The sequence below is a fragment of the Centroberyx gerrardi genome, chromosome 1 (genome assembly GCF_048128805.1).
Source record: "Centroberyx gerrardi isolate f3 chromosome 1, fCenGer3.hap1.cur.20231027, whole genome shotgun sequence".
In the NCBI taxonomy this organism is placed as follows: Eukaryota; Metazoa; Chordata; class Actinopteri; order Beryciformes; family Berycidae; genus Centroberyx; species Centroberyx gerrardi.
In genome coordinates, this window is record NC_135997.1 from 22372815 (window position 1) to 22399921 (window position 27107).

At 42.9% G+C, this 27107-nt stretch overlaps 1 protein-coding gene across 1 annotated transcript in view; it reads left to right on the forward strand.

The window, feature by feature from the left end:
* The window catches only part of mdga1 (MAM domain containing glycosylphosphatidylinositol anchor 1), a 187054-nt gene that overhangs the window by 122944 nt on the left and 37003 nt on the right, over positions 1-27107 (forward strand). Inside the window, exons 6-10 of the mRNA XM_071900079.2 lie at positions 13159-13428; positions 15647-15973; positions 18424-18723; positions 25635-25901; positions 26377-26546. Coding sequence (XP_071756180.1) covers positions 13159-13428; positions 15647-15973; positions 18424-18723; positions 25635-25901; positions 26377-26546 — 1334 coding nt within the window. The remainder of the gene's footprint in view (positions 1-13158; positions 13429-15646; positions 15974-18423; positions 18724-25634; positions 25902-26376; positions 26547-27107) is intronic.

Genomic DNA, 27107 nt, shown 5'->3' on the forward strand with positions numbered 1-27107 from the left:
GTCAGTTCTCAGTTCTTTTTCGCTCCTTTTACTAATGTCAGTGTATTCCTTTGGAAGGTCGGTCTCAATAAGCCCTTGGTATCCAGGTTTATAGAAACTTAGAATTATAATTCTGGCTCTATTTTGATCCCTATAAAGCTGCGGTATAACCGTGGAAAGAGTATAAGTTGGTTTTCCACATAGGTCAAGAGCCAATTGAGGATGAGAGGGCTAAATGGAGAGGCTTATTCAGGGCTTCAGGGCATTTGCTCTCCTCTTTTGTCCTCTTCAGGGTCAGAATGTCTGTACAAATAAGCATTAAAGACATGAAACAGCAAGGTTGTAGTGACATCCGTTGGACAGAATGGAGGTGGCAACAGGCTGTAGGTAAGAGAAGCCGGCTAGAGACCAGAAGGTTGCTTGTTCAAAGACCCAGACTGGCTGGGAAATGGTGGGTGTGAAAAGTAAATGACTAGCAGTCTCCTCTCCATGGACAACTATCATCGATGTGCCCTTGAGCAAGTCCATTTATTTATATAGCCCTTCATCACAAGCATGTCTCAAAGGACTTTACAGAGAAAGACCCTAGATCTAACTGATCAACAATCTAATTGAAGTACACTTCTGTACAATTTCTCTACCTAGTAAGTTTCAAGAGTTTGGTTTCTCATTATTAACAAAGTGTGATGAAAAAACCATGTATAAATGTGAGCTAAAAGGCGGCTCATGCCATCAGGTATGTGTTGGCGTAGGTAGTTTTAGGTTGTAATGGGAGCACTCCTTCCAAAACAAAAAAACAAAACCCTCAATATTATACATTCTTTTTTTAAAACTTTACATCTTACATTCTTTATATTTACAATGTTTTGTTACCGCAGTGTGACGTCTTCCCTATGGACAGTCACTAAAGACTAAAGAGATACAAAGGTTTATTTTTTTTTTAATACCATGATTTTACGAAGACCACAATTTCTCACGTCTTTGCTTTCAGACGCGGAATTGAAGGAGAGGTTATCAATTGAGCAGTAAGGCCTCTTTCAGACAGGAGATAAATCTTCCGAGGAGTCTCCAAAAGAGCAAAGGACAGACAGATAAAGAACTCAAAGAAAAAAAGTCCATGAGAAAGTGGGAAGGTGGGGAAACAGACAGAGACACCTCTATGAAAGACCAAGCATGAAAAAGTGATGACTGACCGCGCAGACAGACAATGAAAGAGGGAAGGTCGGACAGACAGACAGACAGACAGACAGACAGACAGACAGACAGACAGGCTGAGCATGAATGGAGCTGGAGACAGTTCATTAGACAGCAAAGTGAGAGATGGACAAGGCCAAGTAAAAAGCTCCAGAAAGCACAACAGAATGTCTCTAATGAATTAAACTGAGGTGAATACAGCTTCCAGAAAGGCATTAATTAGACGAGACAGCAGTTAGGCCCAGAGATACAAAATGGCGGATTATGATGAAAGAGAAACCTTTTTAATAGAGAGAGAACAGAGAAAAAGTGTGAAAGGAAAAAAAAAACAAGGCAGGAGGCAGGAGGAGGAGGAGACTATCACCTTTCAGCCCCCATTTATACACTTAAAATCCTAATGCAGATAGATTTCCAATTGTGTCATGGCTCTGTCGATATGTTTGAGCACTTCAGTTTCCGTATTACACACAGTACTTTAGTTTTACACAATTAGATGTAAAAATGTTTGCCTATCCTTTTGAAGGAACGAGATCAGAGTGTAGGTAGGGGTTCATTTTCTTGCTCAAGGGCACTTTGATAGGGATTGGCTGCTGCGGGGGTCAAGTGAACGGTCTCTTTAACCACTAGGCCACCCTGCCATGTACTTTGATAACATGTTTCTTCACCCAGAAACCATTGTGTTGTAAAAATGTCACAAATACACGTATGTCAGTCAAGAGGAGAATCCACAGGTTTTGTTATTTGCATTAGGATTTTAATGCTGCCATGTCAGAGATTTTCCTCACTCTCTCTTTCCCTACTTCTTCTCTTTCTTCTGTGTGCTTCCTCCTCTCCTCTGCTGGACTCCTGTGGCTGAGATCAATACTCTCCCCAGGGCTCAGTCAACACACAGGCACACATTGACACACACACACACACACACACACACACACACACACCGCAGTGGGCCAATCAATGCCCTGGCTGGTGCTGGCGACAGGGCTCTGAGAGATGCCTGGACAGCCAATCTGTCTGGACCTCACAGCCTCACAGAGGGAAGAGAAACACACTACTTAATATTTGTGTGTGTGTGTGTGTGTGTGTGTGTGTGTCTGTGTGAGAGAGAGAGTGAGTTAGAAAGAAAGAAAGAAAGAAAGAAAGTGTACGAAAGAAAGAAAAAAGGGTACGACAGAGAGAGAGAGAGAGAGAGAGAGAGAGAGAGAGAGAGAGAGAGAGAGAGAGAGAGAGAGAGAGAGAGAGAGAGAGAGAGAGATGGATAGAGAGAGCCTGCGTGTGGTTGGCTGTTTGTGTGTGTGTCTCTATCTACTCCCCGACCTGCTCCCCAGGGCCGAGCCAGCTGACGGGATGAACGGACAGCCTTAGGACTCACTCCCAGTGGAGGATGAAGGGAGGAAGAGGGAGGGATGGAGGGCAGGAGGGACGCAGGGATAGGGAGAGAGAGGATGAGAGAGAGGATGAGAGATAGAGACAGACAGTGGAAAGGAGAGAACGAAAGAGAAAGACAGGCAGATAGAAAGACAAGCAGAGACTGTGACTATGGTTAGGCCTGACAGTTCAGTGCAAGTTTTATCATCTGATCTTGCCAGGATGCATTAAGTGACAAAAAGCGGATTTTACTCACACTGCTATTGAATATTCAAGACCAGGTTTAGAACTGGTCAGGCTCGCTTTGCAATTGGAATTCCATGCAGTCTGAACGCCATGCAGCCACAATGTTCATACAAGCAAAGTGAAGAGATGGAGATGGAGAGTGGGGAAAAAGTAATTCAGCCATAGCAGACACATAATAGCCATTTTCAGGCAAAGTGTGGACACATACGATGAGGTGATCTCATAATCTGATCTTTGGACTCAGATCTCAAAAATCATGTTGACATGACAAGTGTAACCGTAGTCACAGACAAGAGGATATGCAAATAACAGAGATAGAGATAAAGGGAGGGAGAGAGAAGCAGATGGATGGAGAGACAGATAGATTGAGAAAAAAAGAGAAAGCCAGAGAAAAAGGCAGACACTGACAACACTGTTTTTATCCTCTCCTCTATAATATTCATCTAATGAGCATATTTTGTTGTTTTCCGCAGAGCCCCCTGTTGTCCTTGTGGCGTCAATCACTGCGTAGATTACATTCATCCAACTAGGTCACGCCATCACCGCTGATTCACCGCACTAGGACAAGGGGATTGATTGATTTTTATATCATAATCCCAGCCTGGGTTTTGAGCACGGGGCTTCTGCCCTCCGGTAACTGACGACAGGGGCCAAATCCTCTTTCCCTGCCTCTCATAAAAAGAACATGGGGCATTGCTCCACAGCTTGTCATGTCATTTAAAGTGGCATGGAGGGGGGTGAGGGGGTGAGGGGGCGGGGGGTAGGGAAGACCGGGATGTGTTGAGGGATGGAGCAAAAGATTAGATTAGATTAGATTAGATTGACTTCCACCGTAATTGAAATTTGACTTTGGCTTGTCCCACATACTATTTGTAAAAAAAAAAAAACAGAAGACGAAATGTACGTACAACGCATATAAAACATACAATAGTGCATACAGAATGGTAGCAGCAAGAGAATCATTATATTACTGAGATTGTTGCATTGTAACCTTAATGCAGGGATTTTCAAAGGCTGGGTCATGCCACAAACATTGATCTTGGGGATGCACATGTAGTAAGACCCTGCGGTATATTGTAAGGTAGACTGAGAGTTGAGATTAGATTAGCCTACACAATAGCCAACAACATTACTTACTTTCAGTCACGTTTTCCCTTTTCTCTTTCCCTTTGAGAAAACGCCTGAAATCCACTGCAGCACAGGAGGCCCATTCTGTCACTTTGGTTAGGACAAGTTTTGCCGCAAGGCAGAAATTCAGGGAAATAATGCTGTTGTCTTGAGTTAATTTGAAGCCAAAAAGTTCTTGTACCACAGTGTTAATTATTAATCAGACCCACAACGGGTTACAGGCTGTTTGTGGTTGGTCTCCTGCACATGACAGCAGCACTAGTATTTAATGAGCCTGGAAGACAATCTTTTATCCGTGATTTTAAAATGATGACCACCCAGGTTTTTGGACAATAAATGGTTATTTATAGCCACTGTATAGAATAATGGTATATTGAGAGAGAGCTCCTCCTGTATTACAAGAGACAAAACAATAATAAAAATAAGGGATAACATGCACACCTGGCTGTGCTTAACTGTCACGCTGCAAGCAGTTGTGAAACTGACTTCACTGCTAGGATTAATGAAAGTGATTTATATATTCAGGAGGCATCTGACAGTTTCATAGTGCTGTGCCTCTGATGAGAGGAAACTTGTTCATTACGCTGCTCCATGTGTTAAAATAGGTGATAATTTGCAAATGCTGCAGTGATTTTTTTTCTTCCGTATTGTAGATTTAAATGGAATAACACGCTGAATCATGGGAAATTTAAACGTTGCTATGTGACACTGTTGCAAAATCTTAGACGGTCAAATTTTTCCTTTCCTGGATACTCTTGGCAACAGTTGTGTTGGAGATAATACACACACACACACACACACGCACACACATAGTGATTTAACACTGTTGACAACATTTGAGCAGACTGAGTTAGCCAGTAAATCTGAAGGATAAGAGAGAGATGATTCAATCCTTTATCGATTACTGTACCCCTATCCCTTTACAGTAATGTGATACTGGGACAAGTGTGTAGTATATATTATTATCTCAATAGGTGGAAAGTCCTATTGTGTACAAATTCCCCCGTGAAGAGCTTAGGAGCAACGGGCAATCTGCTAAATAACCCTGTAATTCTCAGTACTTTAGTTCTCTGGAAACTCTGTAGTAAGACATTGTATGGTATTTGTATGGTCGGCTTTATGTCAGGGTGTAATCCATGTGAGTGGGCACGTGAGAGAGAGAGAGAGAGAGAGAGAGAGAGAGAGAGAGAGAGAGAGAGAGACACACAGTCCCTTCTAGCTGTAAAAGCTTACACATGGTCAACATCATCATCTGTTGTTCATCTATTACACTTGTGATACTTAAATAATATCTCCCTTGTTGCATTGTGTTGTTTCTATACCAAATCTTGACTTCATTTATTTAGCCAACAAGACTTTAACACAAATGTATTTTCTGCAAGGATAAAAGTTAAATGCCTCCTCCAGGAATTATTCCACTATTCAGTTTCTAAACGTCTCTGAAAACAGTCCATCTCAACAGCAATATACAGTATGATTATCTCCACCAGTCTCAAATCCATTCAAATCAGGAGACTCAGCGTGGGTACACACAGCCGTGCCATTGTTACTCCTGCTTTGCCGTGTAAACCTATTATTTGCTTGTAAGGCTGGTTTGAAAGTGATCATTGTCTTGTGAAGTCGTTGGACGGGGCTGTAAGGATTTTGGGCACTAGCCGAGCGAGTCAGGTCGACTGCCACCTCTGCACCCTCTCCATTAGCACCGGTCCAGTTCTATTATTTATTGCTTTAATTATCCAAGGAAGTTTGACTGAGCAGGCAAGCTCTTTTCAGCAACGCTCCGCTTCACTCACACAATTACACACGTTTACACCTAGGAGCTTCCCTGTACAGCTATTCTGTGCTACTGTTGGGCACTGAGCAGCTCCACCGGACCGAGGAGGGGAGCTTCTTCATTGTACCCACCCAGATTATCCCATCCGGTCTGGGACTTGACTTGGCAACCGTCTGGTCACAAGACCCACTTCTCTAAACTCTATGCTTCCGACAACCGACGTGCCAATTCTAGCTAGTGAGGACACATTTCTGCCTGCCTGTCCTAAAAATACTGGCCACAAACTGGCGGGTCATCAAGATTTCCATTGTTTTTAGTCTGCCAGTCAAACTGTTGTGTAAATTCTGCTTCACTATTTCCAGAGAATACATGTGCCTGGACTGTCAGAATGCATTTTCTCAAGTTTGAAGTTGTCTACAGTTGCTTTTATCCTATTGTGGTTTGAAACATTATTTTTTAGCTACAGTTATTGTCTTGCAAGACCTTTTCAATTCAATCAATAGATACTTCTAAACACAAGCGCACATGTACAAGTACACATGTAAATGTGTGGACACAAGCATCCAGATACAGATAAACACACGCACACACAAACACTTCACATGATGACTGAACACAGAGGCAAGAAACACACACACACACACACACACACACACACACACAAACTAATACTTTCTTTTCTGCTAGTTATGTATTCTTTGTCTTCTTTCAAAACACTCTTTCTCACACTGTTTTAATATCTGTATTTCTCTATATTTTTCTTTTATTCTTATAATCATTTAGATTTTTTATTCAGGAAGCCAATTACAGTCAGATCAAATTTCTTTAATTGTCCATCTTCACAAGGCAATTGAACATAAACCGCATGTCATTCCTAAATATCCACGCATAGCACACATAGAGAGGTCAGAGCGTCATGTTGGCCACAGTGCACCTGGAATACTTTGGCCTTCATCTCCTTGCCTTGCTCAAGGCCATTTTGTCTGTGTTGGTGGTCACTGTAGATGTAATAGCACCTACATCTGGAACATGCCCTGCAGTTGGTGCTGAGGATCAAACCTTTGAACAGCAACAGCAACTTTTTGGTTAGTAGTCGCCATCCCCGCCTCTAGGCCAGCCTGCTGCCCCGTCACCTCATTTGCTGACCAAGCAGTGCCAGCTAATGTTCCCGGGTGCAAGACACAAACCTACAGCACACACCTGTAGGCTCTTGCTGTCTCGCACTCCTCTACCTACACCTTTGTCTCTTTATTTCGGGCCTTTCTTCCCCTGTACCCCTCTGCCTTTTCTTCACACATTAATTCAGGTCTGCACTCCAGGAAGAGGTAACGCAGCGAGAGAGGAAACAAGTCATAGAGAGACAAATGCAGAGGAGGGAAGAATGAGAGAGAGATAGACAGAGGGAGGGGAAAAAGACAGATATTGAGACAGAAGTGACAAACTGACAGAGAGGGAGAGAGAGGGAGGGAGAAAGTGTGAGAGTGAAAGAGAGAGGCATTTGTTACCTGGTTGTAAACCGCTGTGCTGCACATAAATCCCATTACTTTGGGAAGAGCGCTGGCTGATCCCACCGTTCCCGACACCCACGCATCCCCAGGAAATTGAAGCTATAATTCTCAAATCCTCGGCGCCTTCCCTCCCCTCGCTTCGCTTATACCGTTCCCTAGATTTTTGGTACTCTTTTCTTCCTGCCAGACCTTCTCTCCACTCTACTTTTGCCCTTTCCTGTTCTTGGGAATCTTTTATTGGTTGCGCAAATGAGTACTAGAGCCCCTGAATAGTCTGCAGGAAATGCTATAAAGTGCCAGCAGAGTGTGTGTGTGTGTGTGTGTGTGTGTGTGTGTGTGTGTGTGTTGAATGCCTTGCATAATCGACACACATGCCCACATACCCTGGGGCCCAGATCACCACCGGCCCCAAAAAGTCCTGGATTTGTGTGTAGATAAATTTGAAATTTAAAATTTTCCCTCTTGTACAAATTTGCATCCTATCCTGACTATCATCAGTAGTGTTGTATTGCGGGGCCCGGGGCAGTGGCATGACCTGGTGATCAGTGAGGCCGTCTCTGCACTGGATGGCCAAGGTTTGATCCCCTGTCTGACCAAACAATACCTGCCAAGTGTCCTAGAGCTCTGGAAACACTGCGCTACCTGGCCCACCCTTGGTGATCAATAAAGTATATCAAATAAGGATAAATAAGTTGAGCAGTTTTAGTTCTGTTTGCCAAACCTATCTGAAGGGCACTTGACTGGTTGGATACTTGATGGGGCAGACGCACAATGTCAAGGGTCGAATGTGTGTGTGTGTGTGTGTGTGTGTGTGTGTGTGTGTGTATGTGTTTCCATACTACATTGTCCAAGTCTGAATTATTTTGAATTCAAAAAACATGAGTGAATTCCTCCTTGTGGCTTGCGGTATGGATACTTGGTAGCTACTCACAGTATTAATTCCAGGTTTAGATACATAAAAATACCAATTGATATTAACAGACTTAGTACATTTGCTGTTATTTAATGTACTCTATTCATTTTCTGCGTCAGCTTAATCCTTTTCAGTGTTGCGGGGGTGGGAGCCTATCCCATTATAGGAGGCAGAGAAACTCCCTGGACAGGTTGCCAGTCCATTGCAAGGCTAACACAGATAGACAGACACTGACATTCATACCTATAATCAATTTACAGTCTCTATCTCAATCTACCCGACTTGCATGTCTTTTGAATGTGGGAGGAAGCCGAAGCACTCGGAACAACATGCACACTCCACAGAGGAAGGGGCATGGATCAAACCAGGTCCTTCTTGTATTGATGACAGTGCTTATCACTGAGCCACCATGCCGCCTCACTCATTTAATTAGTTTAAATTACATTTCTCTCATTTTGATGTATCATGCCTTAGCATAATTGATTCTGTAACTTACAGGCCTGTGCTACAATCTAATCCCACTGAACTGTGAAATTTTATTTCACTGTATCTGTATTTAACAAACAAACAAACAGAGAAACAAACAAGCAAACCAAAACAGTTGTCATGCAGGCCAGTTTGATACTTTGAAAGCCCTTTAGGCCCACAGGGGGTTATTTTCCTAGCATTGTGATTTGATACAATGGGAGTCGACAGTGCTATTTATTCGCTGATTGCAGTTGTTACACCATTGAAATTTCTTGTCAGCTCGAGAGCCATCACTATGAGAGTTGGCCAAAGAGAGATCCTATTAGTATTAATGTTTCTGCATGCACAGTTTTGAGCGCCTGCTTGTGTGAGTACAAGCGTGTCTATGTGCGTGCCCGGCTTTGTGCACAATGCTTGCATGAGTAGAAACGTGCATCTGTATACTAGTTCTTTGAGCCTCTCCGCGGCTCTTTCATTACGGCGATTGCAATCTGTTAAAGGAGAGATTAGATGAGAGGATGTACTGCGCAAAGTCTATTAGAGGAATGAATTGCTTCCTGTTTTGTGTGGGTCATTCTCTCGCAGGGGATTAACTCTCTCTCAGGTTGATAAAAGCCTGGATTCTGCCCCCTCTAGTCCTCCAGAGCTCATTTAAACACCCTGGGGTCTTTCTGAATATATCAGTTATGGATATATGCACACTGATTCTTGAAACGTAGGACTTGGTCATGGTAATCTGCCTTGAATTTCTACATCCCATTGTACTACAAAATAGAGGTACATTGGTATATTTTTACATTTTTTTACAAGTATTTTTTTTCAAAATACTTAAATATAAATATTTAAAACCCATGTATTCTTGGCACACCACGTCCATCCTTGTATCAACAGCGCACTTAATCAAAATCAGGGTGAATAAATGTCTTTGTTCCAAAGAAATGAACATAAAACATTTAATCTTTAGTTGATCCATAATGCAAATGTAAATAAAAGGACAGCTCCTAAATTCCCAAATCGATTGACAGAGGTCTTGATACAAGGACTGACAGGATGTAACATAGATGGGCTTTACAGTCTTTACAGTCTGTCAAGTATATTATTTTGCTGTGGGGAGTTGGTGTATATTTGTGTCACTTGTAAAAATTGGAGAATAATTCACCCAAACCTAGAGTAATGTAGGAATGATACATGGTTATTTTTGATCTACAGGTTATTGCTTACAAGAATATACAGTGCAAATGTACAGCAAATGCATTTGAAAAAGATTCTGGACTTAACCATATCAGATTGAAGTGGTGGTGGGATTTAGGAGGGCTCTGTACATGGATAAATGTTTCTAGACCATCTCACCTTCAGCGGTTAGTGGTTTTCAGAAGGATCAGCAGCTCACACTGGTCAGCTCTGACCTGCCTGATCTGCTGACCACAGAGGGACAAACACAATGTCAGGAGATCCACAGTGTCACACAATTTGTGACTGCTGAGATAAAAAATAATAATAATAATAATAATTTGTGCTTCTGGAAAAACGGACTTTATATCACAGGCCAATTTCGAATTTGCAATGCCTAGAGTCATCTAGTCTAGTCACTATTTTTATCTCTGTATATCAATACTTTCATTTTTGATTTTTAAAAGAAAGTTATTATCGAGACACTTTTACCAATAAGCAGGAAGCATTGCTAAAGATAGAGAGAGCTGAGTGGTCCAAATGAAAGCCAGTAACATTTTATGCTCTGAAAACAAGTTCACTGAAGGCAAATATTGCCGCAAGTAATTCTTTACTCAGGTTAGGTTAGTTTGAGTGTGACTCTGAGGTTAGATTTGTTTGTTTACTATAAGAAGCCAAACCTATTGGAGAGTGTAAGCCTCTTTCATCTTTCTTCATCCGCTGAATTGGAATTAATTCACATTGGCAGGCAAAATAGATGTTTTGTAACTCATTATCGTGTGTGTGTGTGTGTGTGTGTGTGTGTGTGTGTGTGTGTGTGTGTGTGTGTAGGTATGTGTGTGTGCGCATGTGACTTTTTTAGCATTTGTGCCAGAAGAGAAACAGCATCCAAACAAGGAACATATATCAAACAAATGAATCAATATACAGAATCACTGTGGAAATTACTGCAACGGCTTCACTTGCCAAGCTCAACAACTTTAGAAGAGGTAATGCTGTGGGATTTTAATTGGTTTAACCTTTACCTCTAGAATGACCCTGGAAACAAATTTGGTCTGTAAACAGTTTCTCCAAAAGAGTGATGTGTCATTATGGCTCCTTATTCCAACTGAAACGTATCCAGCAACCGCGGACTATAGATAGAACAGAGTTGTCGCCTGCTGCATGATATCTTGTACCTTGCCTTTGAAGAGTGAGAAAACTCATTATCTTATATAACATGGCAAGTTGGTGAAAAATACATTCGGAAATTAACCAGGCAAGTTGACTGAGCACATGGCTCAGCTGCCCCCGCGACCGGGGGCGCTCGTTAAGAACAAGTTAACCAGGTGAAATGATAATTACATCAGTCTTATTTATCAATAAATAGTTACAGGGAGAGGTTGACTTTTTTTTTTTCTGTAGCTGATGAGGGAGGGGGAAGCATTTCCATTTCACTCCACCAACCAGATTTGTTGAGCCACTCCAGGGATTCAAACAGGTGAATTTTTGGTCACAAGCTCATTTCTCTAGACATTACCCTCCTGTCACCCCATTTACCTCCTGGGGCAAGATATACACAAACCTATTACAATAGTAGGTTACAGATAGAACAGAGTTGCCACCTATTTCATGTTATCTGGAGCATTTTGAATGCTTTGAAAAGCACATAGAATTACATTTACATTTTAGGGAATAAGATACTCTTAACACAGAATGTCCTAGACCGTATTACACCACAAAACAGTTCGGTTTTGTCCATGATCATAGGGAAATCTTATTTGATGCTATAAATCTGTTTATGGTAATATATAATGCAATGTTTTGATGACATACAGAACCTGTTTTTCCAAAAAAGGTCCCAATCATTATGGCCAGAGTAACCACTGAAAAACCATAGTTTGATTTTGAGTATATTCATCTATATGAAGTGATTCTCATCTCTATACCTTTCATTTTCCCCCTTCTATATGCCAATCATGCATATATGCGAATGTCCAAGTCAGTGTGTGTGCGCATGCTGGTTTCGCTGTCACTGTGGATGTGCGTATGTGTGTTCCCTCCCTCCTTCCCAGCCTCCACTTAGATGATTAATGTCCGCTTTTTCTTTTTGCCCTTTCCCCCTCTCCCGCTTCAGTCCTGTCTTTTATTCTCTCCTTCCTCTTCAGCTGTTCGGTACTGTACTGTGTAGTTGTGCCCCTCTCTCCCACCGCTCTGCCCTTTTTTGTATTTTGAAACTGCTGAGCTCCAATCGATCTCTGTCTGGAACAGGATTTTTTTTTCCCTTTCCCCTCCGCACTTGTATTTTGGGTCATCCTGTACTTTTCCTGTTAGGTCACTTAGTCATAGGAAATATGTCTGGACGCAATGGCGTTGGGAAGAAACGATGGACGATACGGGAGGAAGGGGAACAGGGAAATGAATTAGCTTTGGTTTGGTGATTAGTCTGCACTGAAAAATGGATGGGCATACAAACACCCACGCATGCATGCACACAGGCTCACAGGCACACAGGCACACATGCTCACACAGGCAGGTAAAAACAAACACACACACACACACACACACACACAGTACATCAGACTTCATCATATTTGTGGTCAGCACAATAAATGAAAAACTTCTACTGTGTACTGATTTGGTTGTAGGTCAGGTACTTGCCTGTTAGCGTTCAGGTTTACCCAGTGGTGGGACTCCATACACAGCTGTAACCCAGCTCCCTGAAATGATATTGACTTTGCCAGAGGCTTATTTCAACATACCATGCCATAAGTGCTACTGAGGGCTATTTAGTTCATTACAGATCAAGATGCATTTATACCAGTGGTTCTCAATCCGGTCCTCGAGTACAAGAGCCAGTCAGGGACTGACTTACACCTGGGATTGCCAGGTGAATGCAATTAGCTAACTGGTAGGATAGAAAACCAGCATGGCTCTGCTACTCAAGGACCAGGATTGAGAACCACTGGTTTATCCGATTTTCTAGTGCAGTGGAGAATCACACATTTAATGAGGAGATGAAGTGCAGAGATCAAGATGGTGGAAAATCCTTAGTCAGTTTTATGCGCACGCACACACACACATTCCCGCACACCTCACACATTCACACATACAGACATACTCCATTCTCACCTCTAAAGGGCAAGTCAAAGTCAGAACATTGTCACTTACATGCAAGAACCCTGTAACCATCCTGCAACTCCATCGGGAAACATCCAAGTGCATCTAGATATTGCATTCACGGCGAGACAGGCGTAAAACAGTCATCCATATTAAGACTTTAACAACTACAGTAGGTTTCAACATCTACAATCACCGCTGTTTTACGACAGGACCAGGACCAGGACCAGGACCAGGTTATAGGATGCAGCTGTGCTCCATGGAGCCACAGAGACACTGATCTCCTCCTCTCTCCCTCCTCTGTGCCCCCCCAGCTCCCCCCGCGCTCCGGCTGTCGGTCAATGAGACTCTGGTGGTGGACCCCGGGCGGGACGTGACCCTGACCTGCGAGGTGACCGCCGGCTTCCCCCCGCCCACCGTGACGTGGTCGCGATACCCCGGGCCCCTCCCCCTCAGCGCCCAGGTGCGAGGGGGCTCCCTGATGCTGCGGGCCGTCACGCCCACTGACGCCGGCTTCTACAACTGCACCGCCGTCAACAATGTGGGCAACCCCGCCCGCAGGAACGTCAACCTCGTTGTCAGGAGTAAGTAGCGCGTGCGTGTGGGTTTGTTTCCAGAAGATTTATTGGGGTATTGGAGTGGAATGGGTGCACCTGTGTAGTTTGTATCAATTTTTCATGCATATATTACAATGAAAAATACATTATCTGGTTAGTGAAATCATATCATCATAAAATGCATCATAAGATGCATAAACTTGGCATAATTGTGGTTATATTGTTGACTTCGTTACCTATGTGTATGTACTTTGGACTAATAAGCAAACAAACAATATATTGTAAAAGCAGATAGACATTCACAAGTAAAACAAGTTTAGGACTGAATAATCCTGTTGGGGTTCATAATCTGTAAAAAGGTTTCGGAGGTGTGTCCAGATTCTAAGTATCATATTTGGAAACACAGGAATTATGGATTTGTAACAAACAATAAATCCACCTGAATATCATCGTTAGCATTCAATAAAACAAATACATACACATACATATTATATATATATATACGTATAGGTTTTTGTCACTTCACACCCACTTCAATCAAATGCTGAAAGCTGAAATTTCCCTTATTGAATAGATACAGATGAAGATGCAAATTGTGCCACTTCTGCACTCTTATTATCTTTATTAGGCTTGCGCACTGCTTAGTGTGTATGATTGTGCTTGTGAACGTGTGTATTTGAGCATTTGAGCATTTGAATGTGTGTGTGTGTGTGTGTGTGTGTGTGTGTGTGTGTGTGTGTTTATGCATCTTGTGCGTGTGTATGCGTGTGTGTATGTGTGTGTATGTGTGTGTGCATGCCCTATAGTGTGTCTCTACAGTATGTGTATGTGTATGTACATTCATGCACACGTGTGACACGCGAGCGGTTGATCCGTCATTAACGAGGGCTGATGTGAATCTTGTCAGAATAGGAGGGTTAAGTAGCGCTCCTCTCTAATTCCCCTGCTGTTAAAACAAAAGCCTTCCATTCTCCCTCCCTCCGGCTATTTTTAGCCCCTTTAATCATCTTTATTCACTCCAATTAGTTAGACCGGAGTGGAAGCAATTAGCAACACTCTCTTCTGTTAGTTAACACTGTAGAGAACGTATGCTGGATGGGTTTCTCCTGTTAGCTTAATGGGCCTGAACGCATCGTCACACCAGCACAGGTGGCAAGAGGGTGGATGAGACACACACACACACACACACACTCCCACACACATACACACACAGAGGCAGGCAAATATATATTCACAAACACACACACATACACACACAGATGCACATGCACACACACACACACACACACACACATACACATTCGGTGAGCGCGCACACATGAAGGTCCATAGGTACACACAAGCACTCATGCAAGTGACATAGTTGCACATGCACATACACACACATGCCAGCAGGCACCCACACCCATAACTCACACACACACACACACACACGCACACACACACACACACACACACACACACACCGCTTTGTCTCCACACTAGCCAGGTAAAGTTGCAGCATCATGTTAACCATATGGTCATTACTAAACATTCCCAGCTCCACCCAAGCAGCTAGTTAACGAGCTCGGAAGCAGTTTAAATCAAGCCCTCCTCCTCCTCACCGCTTGTCTCTCCCCTTAGTGGAGATAGAGAGGGTTGCTTTGTATTCAGCGTGGAAGTCTGTTGGGGAAACGCAGCCTTTGAAACTGTAAATTAAATGTGACAGTGTAAGAGTTACTCTCTGTCCTTGATTTTGTTTTCCCCCTCTTCCCTATCCCTCTGTTATTTTACTCTGTTCCTCGCTGCTTTTTTCTCTCCCTGCTTCACAATATCACCATTTTCTTCTCCCTCGTCCTCTTTCTTCTTCAATTTCTTGCTTCTTTTGGTTTCTCATTCTCCTGCTACCCTTTCTTTATGTCTCACCCCCTACATCTCTCACTCATCCACCCTTCTGTATTGATCCCCTCCTCCCTCCTCCACCCTTTTTCAATACATTTTCCTTGCCCCTTCATTCTGCCTCATTCTGCCTCATTCTGCTGGTGTTACTCATCCACACTATTATATCAATTCCTTCTTTTTCTCTTTACATCCTGTCTTACACGTGTCTCTCTTTCTGTCTCCCTTGCCCATCTCTATCTCCCGTTCATCCTTTTATTTTAAACTTCCCCTCACCACCACTGCCACCCCCTCACCCTTTACCATCTCGTTTAACCGCCATCTCTTTCTTCTCTCTCTTCCTTGACCCCTCCGCCTCCGCACGCAGCGATGAGCAACCTGACGTTCCAGATTACACCAGACTCCAACAAGGACAGTGAGAGCATCCAGATGGGTCGCGACCTCAAGCTGTCCTGCCACGTGGACGCCACCCCGCAGGACAAGGTCAACTACACCTGGTTCAAGAACGGCGCCTCCGTCTACAACTCCGAGAGCCTGATCTTGCTGCGGAGCGACCCGGAGATGGCGCCCGGCACCAGCAGTTTGGAGATCGTGGACATGAAGTTCAGAGACTTGGCCACCTACAGCTGCGTGGCCAACTTCCCCGGCAGCAGGGTGCCAGAGCTGCGCGTGGATGTCAACATCTCTCAGAACAGTGGTGAGATTTTCTTTTTTCAGACTCAAGTTTCCATAAGTTTCTAAGTGCCTGTCAGCTGCATGGAGCCAGCTAACTGAGAAAAAGAAACAAAAATGCCTCCGGTGGATCCATACATTTTCTGTGCAGTCAGACTGCTAGCAATCACAAAACCAAAGGGGCAATGGGATATAAAACGTATGTGATTAATTGCTGATCAGTAGCGTCACTCAAAAGTTTAGCTGGGGCCAACTATACTGTACCTTGCTGTCAGATGAGGAAACAAATGTGACTTGTGTGAAGTCATAGACTGGCAACTCATTATTATTATAACACACAGTTATTATTTAACACACACAGTTATTGTCAAGACGCTTTTGGGAAACCTAGCACAGGAAAGTTCAGTCCTCCTTTCTTTCTTTCCCATCAAAGTTTCTGTCATTTCTTAAAGCTGCAATAAGCAACATTTTCTCACCACTAGAGGGTGACAGAAACCGCAAAACGCATTTGTAAATAACACACAGCAAACCCACTGCACTACGGAGGCCTACCAAGGACAAACATTGCAAAGCATTGTGCATAAATGCTAAGCTAAATGTACCTATGGAGAAGTCTTGCTTTGCCAGCTATTTCTCCCACTGAAGGTTACATGTCGTACAGTGACAAGTGAAGAGGGAGGTAGCAAGTTTACTAGTTTACCAAGTTTACTCGCTCGCTTCATCGAGTCCGCCATTACGAGAAATTTTTCAGGAATGGGAGGGGGTGAGAGCCGCTTTTAAACAGCGAGGGAGGAGACAAGCTAGTTTTTAAAAAATGAAAAGCTTTAGAAAAGAGGTGAAAACAGAAACACAGCTGGCCCGCGTGTGGATATTGGTTTATATCATTATGTCTCAATGAAATCTCCCCATAGCAAACGTTTGTTTCAGGGTTGGTTATACGGTCTGATATCGCTTATTGCAGGTTTAAGCTGTTACAAGCATCCACACACACACAAACACAGACACACACATGCGCACACACACTCCCTAATAAGGGTAGAAGTTTGGTCCTCATGTCTCCTCTGGTCCTGTGATCTCTCTTCTCATTTCCCCGGGACAGACATCTGTTACTTCTCCTCTTCTCCTATTTCATCCTTCACTTGTTGTTCTCTTGCTCATTTGGGCCACAGAGTTCTGCCTTCTAATTGATTTGCTCGTCTGTCTTTGGTCTTGCTGTTGTCTGTCACACAGTCTCGCCCCATCTCTCCCAGATTAAGTCGGTTTTCTGTATTTGTCTGCATTTGTGTTGCTTTACCCCTCCCTCTATCCCCTTTCCCCTCTCTCTCTCTCTCTCTCTGTCTCTCTCTGCTTTTTTTTTTTTTACTCCCCAGAGTATTATAAGCGTGCATATATGTGTCTGTATATCTGCATGTGTGTGTGTTCTCACATGTGTTTAACCTTAATAATAGCACTTACCACTGAACAGTTATCGGTTTTACGTTTCCCACGTTGCATGATAACCATGTTAGTGTCCAATAAAATTGCCCTTGTAAATGTCAGCATCTTTTTCACCTTTTCCTTCCCCTCTTGCCTCCATCTCTCTCCCACACCTTGCCCAATTTCTCCTTTCACACCATCTGTCATTTTCTTTTTCTTCCATTATCTCCTTTCTGTCACATCTTCCTCCCTTGTTCCATCCACCTCAAACTTTCTCCTCTTATACTCCCCTCACATTTTTCTCACACCCATTTTTCTTCCTCTCCCTGCCTCCAATCCCTCTCTCTTTACCTTTTTACCTATTGCCTCTCTTCCTTTGGCTTTTGACCAGCCTTGCTCAATGCCTTGCATCTTTTCCTTCAAATTATGTTGTACTAGAGTTTGCATTCAAAATAATGCTTATTGTATTTCTGTCTTAACTGTTAATTGTTTGTTCGTGCATTATTTAGTACATTTCTGCATACCCTGATTGCCCATTAGGGATTTATTAAGTACATATTCATCTGCCTACACCATTAAACAAGTAGAAGTAAAACCCAATTTATTTCAGAAACTATATACTTCATTGATTCATCTTACGATCTAATATCTTAATAATAGTATTCGGAAATTGTATTATTAATACTATCTCATAATAATTATCTTTTTTTACAAGTCAGCCATACCAGTTGTCCCTTTGGCTTCAATTGGATGGGTTAATGGTCATTGAACTATTGAGTGGACTTTGAAGCCTACAATGTAATTACTATGTAAATCGTGCCGTTATCATCATATTACCGTTTTGTTTCTTTGTCTTGTGCTATTTCTGTCATGCTGAGTTGGCCTCAATGAAGCCAGTAGTGCAAGTTTGGTATGAATATGATTGTTTTTCCTTTTTCGTACTATGCAAGTATAGATGTTATTTATGTGAAAGTAAATTCAAAAAATCTTTTCTCCTCCTCCCTCTCCTCCTCCTCTCCCTCTCTCCCCCCTAATCTACTCCCTCTCTTCCTGCAGTCACTCCCCCGGTGCTGGCGGTCCCGGCGGGGGGGCAGGCGGTCAGCGTGCGTGAGGGAGGCACCACCGAACTGGTGTGCCTGGTGGTAGATGGTAAGCCACGCCCGCCTGTCCTGTGGTCACGGATGGACAAGGACCTGCTGATGCCGTCGGGGAAGCCCGTGGTGGAGACGCGGGACGGCCGCTTGAGGCTGACCAACGTCAGCCGGGACATGATGGGGGCGTACCGGTGCCAGACCGCTCCATACAATGGCCTCAACATCAAGCGCCGCGAAGCACAGGTCCAACTCAACGTGCAGTGTGAGTGTGGATCAGAGACTCTCCTTTACTGTCCACCTTCAAAAAAGCTCTCAAAGCTCACCTGTTCACAATTAGTCTTTAATATTTAATTATCTCCCTTGTTCTCCTCCTCCTTTTCTTTAGGTCCATAGTTCTATCCTTTAAAGTTTGAGTGTTTGCTATTTGCTATTTTTTCAGTTGATTTTTTTATCTCATGGTTCTTATTGTTGTTTCTATATTGCTATGAGTCATTTTATCTTTATGCTTTCACACTATACAAACACATACATCATTATTAATATCAACATTATTGTTCCTAAAAAATGTAGAAACATTAAAAAGTCGCCCACTATAGTCTTCACTCCCACTGAGGAAATCCTGTTATAATCAGTACAACACCTCACGCTTCCAAAATGTCAGCTCTTCATGAATTAAGCAATGCAGCCTTATTTCATGATTGACAAGCATGCGTTTTTAAAATTACTCCATGGCCTTTGAATAGGTTTTATGGCACCCAGATTGATGAAACTCACTCAGCCAATAAACGACCGGGAAAGTCTTAAAGCCATCATTTGCAATTAAAGTAAAAAGCTCTTCATGTGATAGAGGTTCAATTTTCGAGCACCATTCTTCCTAATGGCACCTGTGTGCGTTCCTCTGTAAGCAATGACTGGCTAGCACAGGCCTTACTTTGTTGCTATGCAACTACTTTAAATCCATTAAAGCGCTGCACTTTTTCTGTGCTCCACCCTCAATTAATGACATGACCTTCACGTTTAACATAACCTGCCCAAAAACATGCCTACAGAACAATGAGCAAATGGATGTTAGTGTGAAGAGGGAGAGACAGACGATTATATATATACATTACAGTTTTATACATTATAAAACTCCAGGAAGATGAGCATTCAGAAAGGGATAGGATAGGCTTTTAGAGAAGGCAGGACTGTCTGGAGAGTCACACCATATGGTGTAGATCTCAACATATTCCTGTCTTTTGTTATCCTTTTCCCCCAGGAAAAACAACTACCATCTCCACTTGAAGTAAATTAAGGAAATATGCCTATTATTTTTCTATGCCTTCTTGGGCTTTTCCCACCCGACAGTACTGCTCAAAAATAAGCAGAGTTGTAGCTGAAGACAGGTATAAAGATGACTCACTAATGTACGCTCTCAACCGTGTTGTTTTCACTTTCCTACACCGGGATCTGAATCATTCAATTGAAGGGTGTTCGGTTCATTTCAGTTCATTTCAGTTCATTTCAGTTTACCGGAATTCATTTCTTTATGAATACAGTGCGACCCTCGCAGCACTCTCTTGCAGGTATGCCCTCTGTACAAGGGCAAATTATGAGTCAACTATTAATTGAAGCAAGGAAATGTACAAGAGATTAGAAAAACAAGAACAGACAACAGAACAAGAGTGTTATACAGGAGCAAAAAACCTCAGAAACCAATAATGGCTTACACACACACACACACACACACACACACACACACACACACACACACACACACACACAAGGCCAGAACAGTGCCTGCCAAATCATTGTGTATGGGAAATGTATCCAGAGCACTAAGCAACATGAAGAGCTAAGATTTTTTACCATGGCCAGAGTAGCTGGATAACGCTGGACTGCATGAACTTCTTCGGTGTGCTATAGCCTCAGGATGAACAATAACTTATTTCTTAACCCCTCTCCTCTCCTCTCCTCTCCTCTCCTCTCCTCTCCTCTCCTCAAGAAGATCTGTGCAGATTTACAGGGCTTGCTAATGTAGGCGGGGCGGAAGGGCAACACTCTGTGAGCTGTGTTGTCCACACTAGCCTAGCCTGATTAATGGACCAGGTGGCCACCCCACTCTGGACAGAGACAGAGAGAGAGAGAGAGAGAGAAAGAGAGGGGAGGTTCGGATAGAGAGGAAAAAAAGTGAGTAAGAGAAATTGGGAGGGTAGAAAGTGGGGAAAGAGAGGTGTTGAGAGTGAGAAAAAGATGAGAAGAGAGGGAGAAAAAAAAACTACAATGTGCGGAAAAGGAGACAAGGAACAGCATCCTTCCTTCCTCCACTCTCTTTTCTCCCCCCTGCCCTTCTTCCCCCCATCCCATTTTACTTTATTTGTTTATTTTGTCGGGTTTGTTTTCTCTTCTTCCATTTAGCGCTGTTGATCGATGTGAGGGATAGATGCTATCATTTTTTATGACAGCCCTATAATTAAGTGGATCCCCCCCCCCCCCCGTACCCCCGCTGCTTACGTAAACTCCTCTCTTCTCTCTCCCTCTTCCTCTTTCCTCTATGCGTCCCTTCTTTACTTGCCCGCTCTCATCTTTCTCTCTATGAGAAGTGGCTGTTCTTCCTCATTGCCATTCTCATCATCATCAATCAGCTAACTGCTGGCCATGAGAGAGGACCTCTCTCTCTCTCTCTCTCTCTCTCTCTCTCTCTCTCTCTCCTGTCTTTCTCTTTCTGCATCCTGCATTCTCTCCTTCTCTCCACCTCCCATACTCAATCATCGACCTCTCTCACCACTTTCACGCCACACTTTCTCTGTCATCTATCTTCTTCGTCATCTTCTTCTTTTAGTGCAGTTTCGCTCTCCCTTCATCCCCCCCCACACATCCCCTCCCTTTCTCAGCCTCATGTAAATTGATTTTCCCTTTGTGTACTGTAAACGTTTGGCTTGGTCAGTGTTGCATTTCAGGATGGAATCCATTCTGCATTCAATAAGACAGATTGCGATGGTGTGTTTACATGGATTATGGTCTTGTGAGCGCAAAACATTGTAGTGCGGCACTGTGAGCCTGAATGGAGAGCAGAGCTGGGATACAATAAGGAAACTCCAGAGGATTTCGATAGTTTGGTTACACATTGAGATATCCACTGTTTGAAAAAAAAAAAAAAAAAAATTGTTGACATGACAGTTCAACTAATTTCTGAGAAAAGTTAGGGTAAGGTAGGCTAATTTAATACTTTTGTGTACCAAATACTAACCTTTTATCGGACAGAATGATGTGAAGAATTGAATTATTTTTTCTCAGGTTTATAAATTAAACCCTTGATTTAGTCAAAGGCTTTCTTCACTCATCTGAATAATTGCTGTTGATTTTCAAGATGATGACCTGTGTTCTTTCACAGTTAAATGCACACACACACACACACACACACACACACACACACACACACACACACACACACACACACACATACACACATGCGCACACAAACATGCATGCATACACAAAGATACACATGCTCACATAGATGCTAATACCCACAAACACATACACATATACCAGCACTCACAGGCCCATGCAGGCATATGGTGCAGGTAAGGACGCAAACACATGCAGACACACACATGCACACGCAGAGAACAGATGGACTAAATGATATATATGTCACGCTATCAACCTCTCCTCTGCTTCTCTGTGTTCTCTGCTCACTCACTTATTTTCTCTCTTTCTCTTTCCTCACCTTGCCTCACCTTCTCTCCAGGGACTTCTCATCCCATCCCCATCTCAATCTTCATCTTCTTTCTCACTCTCTCCACTGCTCTCTGCTTCGTCTGCCCTCCAACTATCACCTTATTATTTCTTTCACTCTCAAACCTTAACTCATTTGTTTTTTTTTTCTCTTTCTCATAGTTTTCCCCTCTTTTACAGTCTAGTCCATTAAATCTCTATCAGAAAACAAATAATATCACAAAGTAAATCTACCATTCCTTCACTCCTCTCTCTCTCTCTCTCTCACACACACACACTCTCTCTCTCTCTCTCTCTCTCTCTCTCTCTCTCTCTCTCTCTCTCTCTCTCTCTCACACACACACTCTCTCTCTCTCTCTCTCTCTCTCTCTCTCTCTCTCTGACCCACCTTGCTTTCCTCCTTTTCCCAGCTCACCACCTCTTCCTCCCTTCTCCCTCTAGCTCCATCCTCCTCGGGTTTGCCTGTCTTTCTTTACCCTTGCCACCTGTTTCCAAAGTCAGATACCCATCAGTATGCGTGTGTGTCTCTGTGAGCAGCAGCAGGGAATGTGACCATACACTAATCAGGCCCAAGGATTACAGTATGACCCTTGACTGCTCACCCATCCCTCAGCTCTACCATGGAAGGCTGTGGCTGCAGTAGATACCCAGACAGGGGTTATAAGAGGTCAAAAGGGTGTATATTTTAGATTGTCTAAGGCATAACAGCCTGTTGGCCCTCAGCAATAAGTGACAATTTAGAACCTAAAAATGAGACAGTTTGGGAAGCCATGCGAAGGTGGTGTCCAAAACAAATGTTGAGAGTCTAGACGCCAACAGCAATGAAGAGGGGCAATGTGGACACTCAGCAGCCAAATTTCATGGTAGTTCTCAGCCTCCTTTTTAGCATGCAGGTGCCTATTCATGTTCCCCTGACTTGAGTGTGCAAGCACAGAATGGTAAACTGTGACTCCAAACAAGGATTTGGTTTGGCGGTGTGTATTTCACCTGTACCAGTTAGTATTGCAAAGATTAAAGACAAGAAAAAAGATCTAAAAGCTCTGCTATCATTAGACGTGCTTTCATAACAACTTTAAATGTGGTATAAATAATTGAGAAAGCTTGTATTCAGCCAGTCTTGACACAGTGTGTGATGGTTAGTCTGCTGTAGGGTTACAGTTGTTGGCTGTTTATCAAATATCATATATATATATATACTGTGTATATATACACAGTGTATATATACAAGTTAAAAGTTAGTGGATGTCTCTTAAAAACAAAAAAGGCAGCAAGCATTGTGGTACCTGTGAGCAGCCCTTTGCTACTTGGACCTATTTACTGTTTGAAGAGTATTATGCAGCTTATGTACAGTATAAGTAGTCTATACTCAATGGACATGATGTCATACACTTCCCTGGGCAGCTGTTTGAACATTGAAATAATAATGTATCATTCAAATCACTGGAATCATGGAAAATCGTTTTAACATACCTGAGTTCACTTTTTTTTTTTTTTACCTTATCACCGACAGTTCTTCCTGGGAATAATAATGTAATTCTGCCTTGTATCCACCTTGTATCAAGCACACTGTTAGCACCTCTCTTTCTCACTCTTCCTCCCTGCCTCTTGCTCTATCTATCTTTCTCTGTCCCTCTCTCCTTCTGTATCTCTCTCCTCCTACCTCTGGCTAATTCTGTAGGCCTATCTGTCTAAATTACAGGCATAACATAGATTAGGCCATAATTACACATCTGTGTCTGATAAACTTGATTCATAAGGGACTTCAGTCGCGCTGCCTCACCTCTGGGGGCCTTAACTCCAGATCTCATCACCGTTAGCACTGCATTACCTACATTAGCATCTTGGCTATTATCTATATGATTAGCCGGGGGTGAACTAGCTGGCTGGTGATTCGCAACAGAGTAATTTGGCTGTGTTGCGTCTCGGCCGACCCCAGGGTAATGGCAGCTAGTCAGTCATTAACCACAGACCCACAGATAGCTACTGACAGGTTAATTACAGCTGGTTAGCAGAGGTTAGCAACAGTTTGTGCCTCGTGGAAATGCCTGATCCCTCGTGGCAATAAGGTTTGTTCAGCGTGTCAGGTGATTTGTCAGGCCTTATGTTTCCCGATCTGGGAGAAAATTACCCTTGCATAGGAAAAAAGATAAGAGAATAGCTAAGGCAGAGGAAATGGGACGTAGATGATGAGGATAGGGATGAAGATATGAGAAAGAGTTACAGGAATTCTTAAGTACAAATTTAAGGTGGATAGAGGGTTGGGATGGAGCACTATAGCAAAAGTCCTAAACATCACAGATAATTGTGGTATTTTCACCTACAGTACTTTTACTCTTGTGTCTGGAAAGCCTTACTGATGCCACAGGGCAGGAAAAATCTGGTTGTTTGAATTTACATGTGCTGTCCTATTGTATTCAAACAACTGAGTAAAAGTTGGATATGTCTCTACATGGGCATTCTGTAATGAAAACATAAAATGAACAGAATTACACTATTCACTAGGACAGAGACTAGTGAGAATTTGATTTGCCTGGTAAATAAATAGCTAATTAAAAAGTACACAAAATATATATCTCATATACTTATTGTTGTTAATATGAAAGAACAGAACAAGCTAAATCTTCCCCCTTGACTGTTGCTTCCAAGACTATGCTCCTAATACATGAATCAAATGAAAAAAATACATTTAATGCAGAAACCAAAAGTTTAAAGGGTGAAAAAGGTTAAATAATTAAATAACCTTTCCCAGCTGCTGCCTTAATTTTGGAGATAAGAGTTTGTGTTTAATTGATTTTGATTATTAAATTAGCCTACCAAGTCCTAGTCCTTTCTTAAAAGTCTAGCCAGAAGGATTTTAATCTCTTTTTGTGCCAATCATGTGTGAACCAAGTGTGAACGCTATTACTAATTGATTGATAAAGTATTTAAATTTGCTCTGTTAGTCAGTGTCCAGCCCATTCAGGGCGAGTGATACAAATGAGTGATATAAATGTGTGACCCCTGACTCAAAAATCAGATACTACTCAAAACAAAACCAACTTTTAAATTACTGCCATTAAGGTATTCGTTACATTTAAAGAAGTTTCACTATAAAAACTCTTGTCGATTTAAACAGTGTCAATTATATTTTCCCTGGTCAGGACCAAGAAATATGTAAATCATGGCTGGATAGAAAGAGGTAATATTCCAAATAAGTAGCCTAGTTGAGGAATAAAACATTTCCGTTGATTTCTAGTCAGTTTCCACCCCACCGCATGACTTTGGCTAGAAATGAATGAAAGAATGATACATACATACATACATTAATAAATACAAAGTCATGATAACATGATTTTCCCACTGCCCTCCAGAAAACAACCCATTAATTGGCATGCCTTTTTAACTAAATAATGGCTGAAAATAGAATGTTTTAAAAGAGCTAAACCTCCAGTAACATTCCTGTTGTCTCCACAGATCCTCCCATACTGGACCCAGTCTTCCAGGATGTGCGTTCTAGAAACTACCAGATGGTGACCCTGCGCTGTTCGGTCCTGCGCTCCAACCCGCAGCGCCTGACAAACATCCGCTGGTTCCGTAATGGCGAGCCGGTCCGCATGCCCCCGCCGGACCTGAAGGAGAACCCGGAGCTGAAGTTCAAGCTGGAGCCCACCAACAACGGCTCTTATGAGTGCCGAGTCACCAACGGGGCGGGAACGTCCACGTGCACATTCAACGTCTCCGGTGAGGGAAAAGAAATGAGCTGATGCCTTGTTGTGATCAAATTGTGCACTTTTTTTTTTTTTTTTTGTATTTTCTGTAAGATATTGGACAGCTGGCCTTTTTCAATACCCAAAGTTGCGTGCAGGGCTACTCTCATGAATGGGATTGTGAGGAAAATTGGGGTCTCTCTCTCTCTCTCTCTCTCTCTCTCTCTCTCTCTCTCAGTGTGGCCTAAAGGGACTCATACAGAGTGATCAATTACGTGGCTGTAAATATTCATAATCAGTATGGGGCAGTTATCTTCTTCAGTACCATCCATCAATGACATTTTGTCCAGGCTAGAGTAAGGAAAAACTCAAGCCAAGTTTCCTGGCCAGCAAATTCAAATAATTCAGAGAGTAAATCAAGCAGGTCATTATTCTCCTAACAAGAGCTCTCTCTCTCTCCCTCTCCCTCTCTCTCTCTCTCTCTCTCTCTCTCTCTCTCCATCCCATAGCACGACCCTACAATGCTGAGTTCTACTTTGACACGCCCAACCCCGTCCGGATTCTGAAAGCAAACAACTATTCCTATAACCTGCAGTGGACACAGAGAGATCCTGAGGCTACAGACTCCATCATAGGCTACTGGATCAATGTCCGCAAGGTAGGATACACACATACACACGTGTATGCACACACACTTACACACACTAATGCACTAGCATCCACACATCGGCGAGAACAGCGAGGTACATGCAGTGACAAATGGGAACCGACTCACTTTGTGTATCAAATGCTCTTGAGACTGGCATTGATCAAACTGGCTTAAAACAAGGCACACTTTGACCACCTGCCTTTGTTTACTGGTTTGGTATCACCTTGACGGAATAGGCTTACTACTTCTGTCAACAAGAGCGCGCACACACACACACACACACACACATGCACAAGTCTGTATTGAGTGAATTGTGCATGCTAAGCAAACATGGGCCTTTATAAGCTTGGGGAGTATCAGGTCTGTGTTGGGAGTAGGCAGTCAATCAATGGAGGCCTGCACTGCATTAGCAATGCCACAGCTACTTCTCTTCTCTTCTCTTCTCTTCTCTTCTCTTCTCTTCTCTTCTCTTCTCTTCTCTTCTCTTCGCTTCTCTTCTCTTCGCTTCTCCTCCTCTCCTGTCCTCTACTCCCTTTTTTCCCTCCTCCCTCTCCTCTCCTTCCCTCCCCTCCTTTCCATGATGCGCAGAAG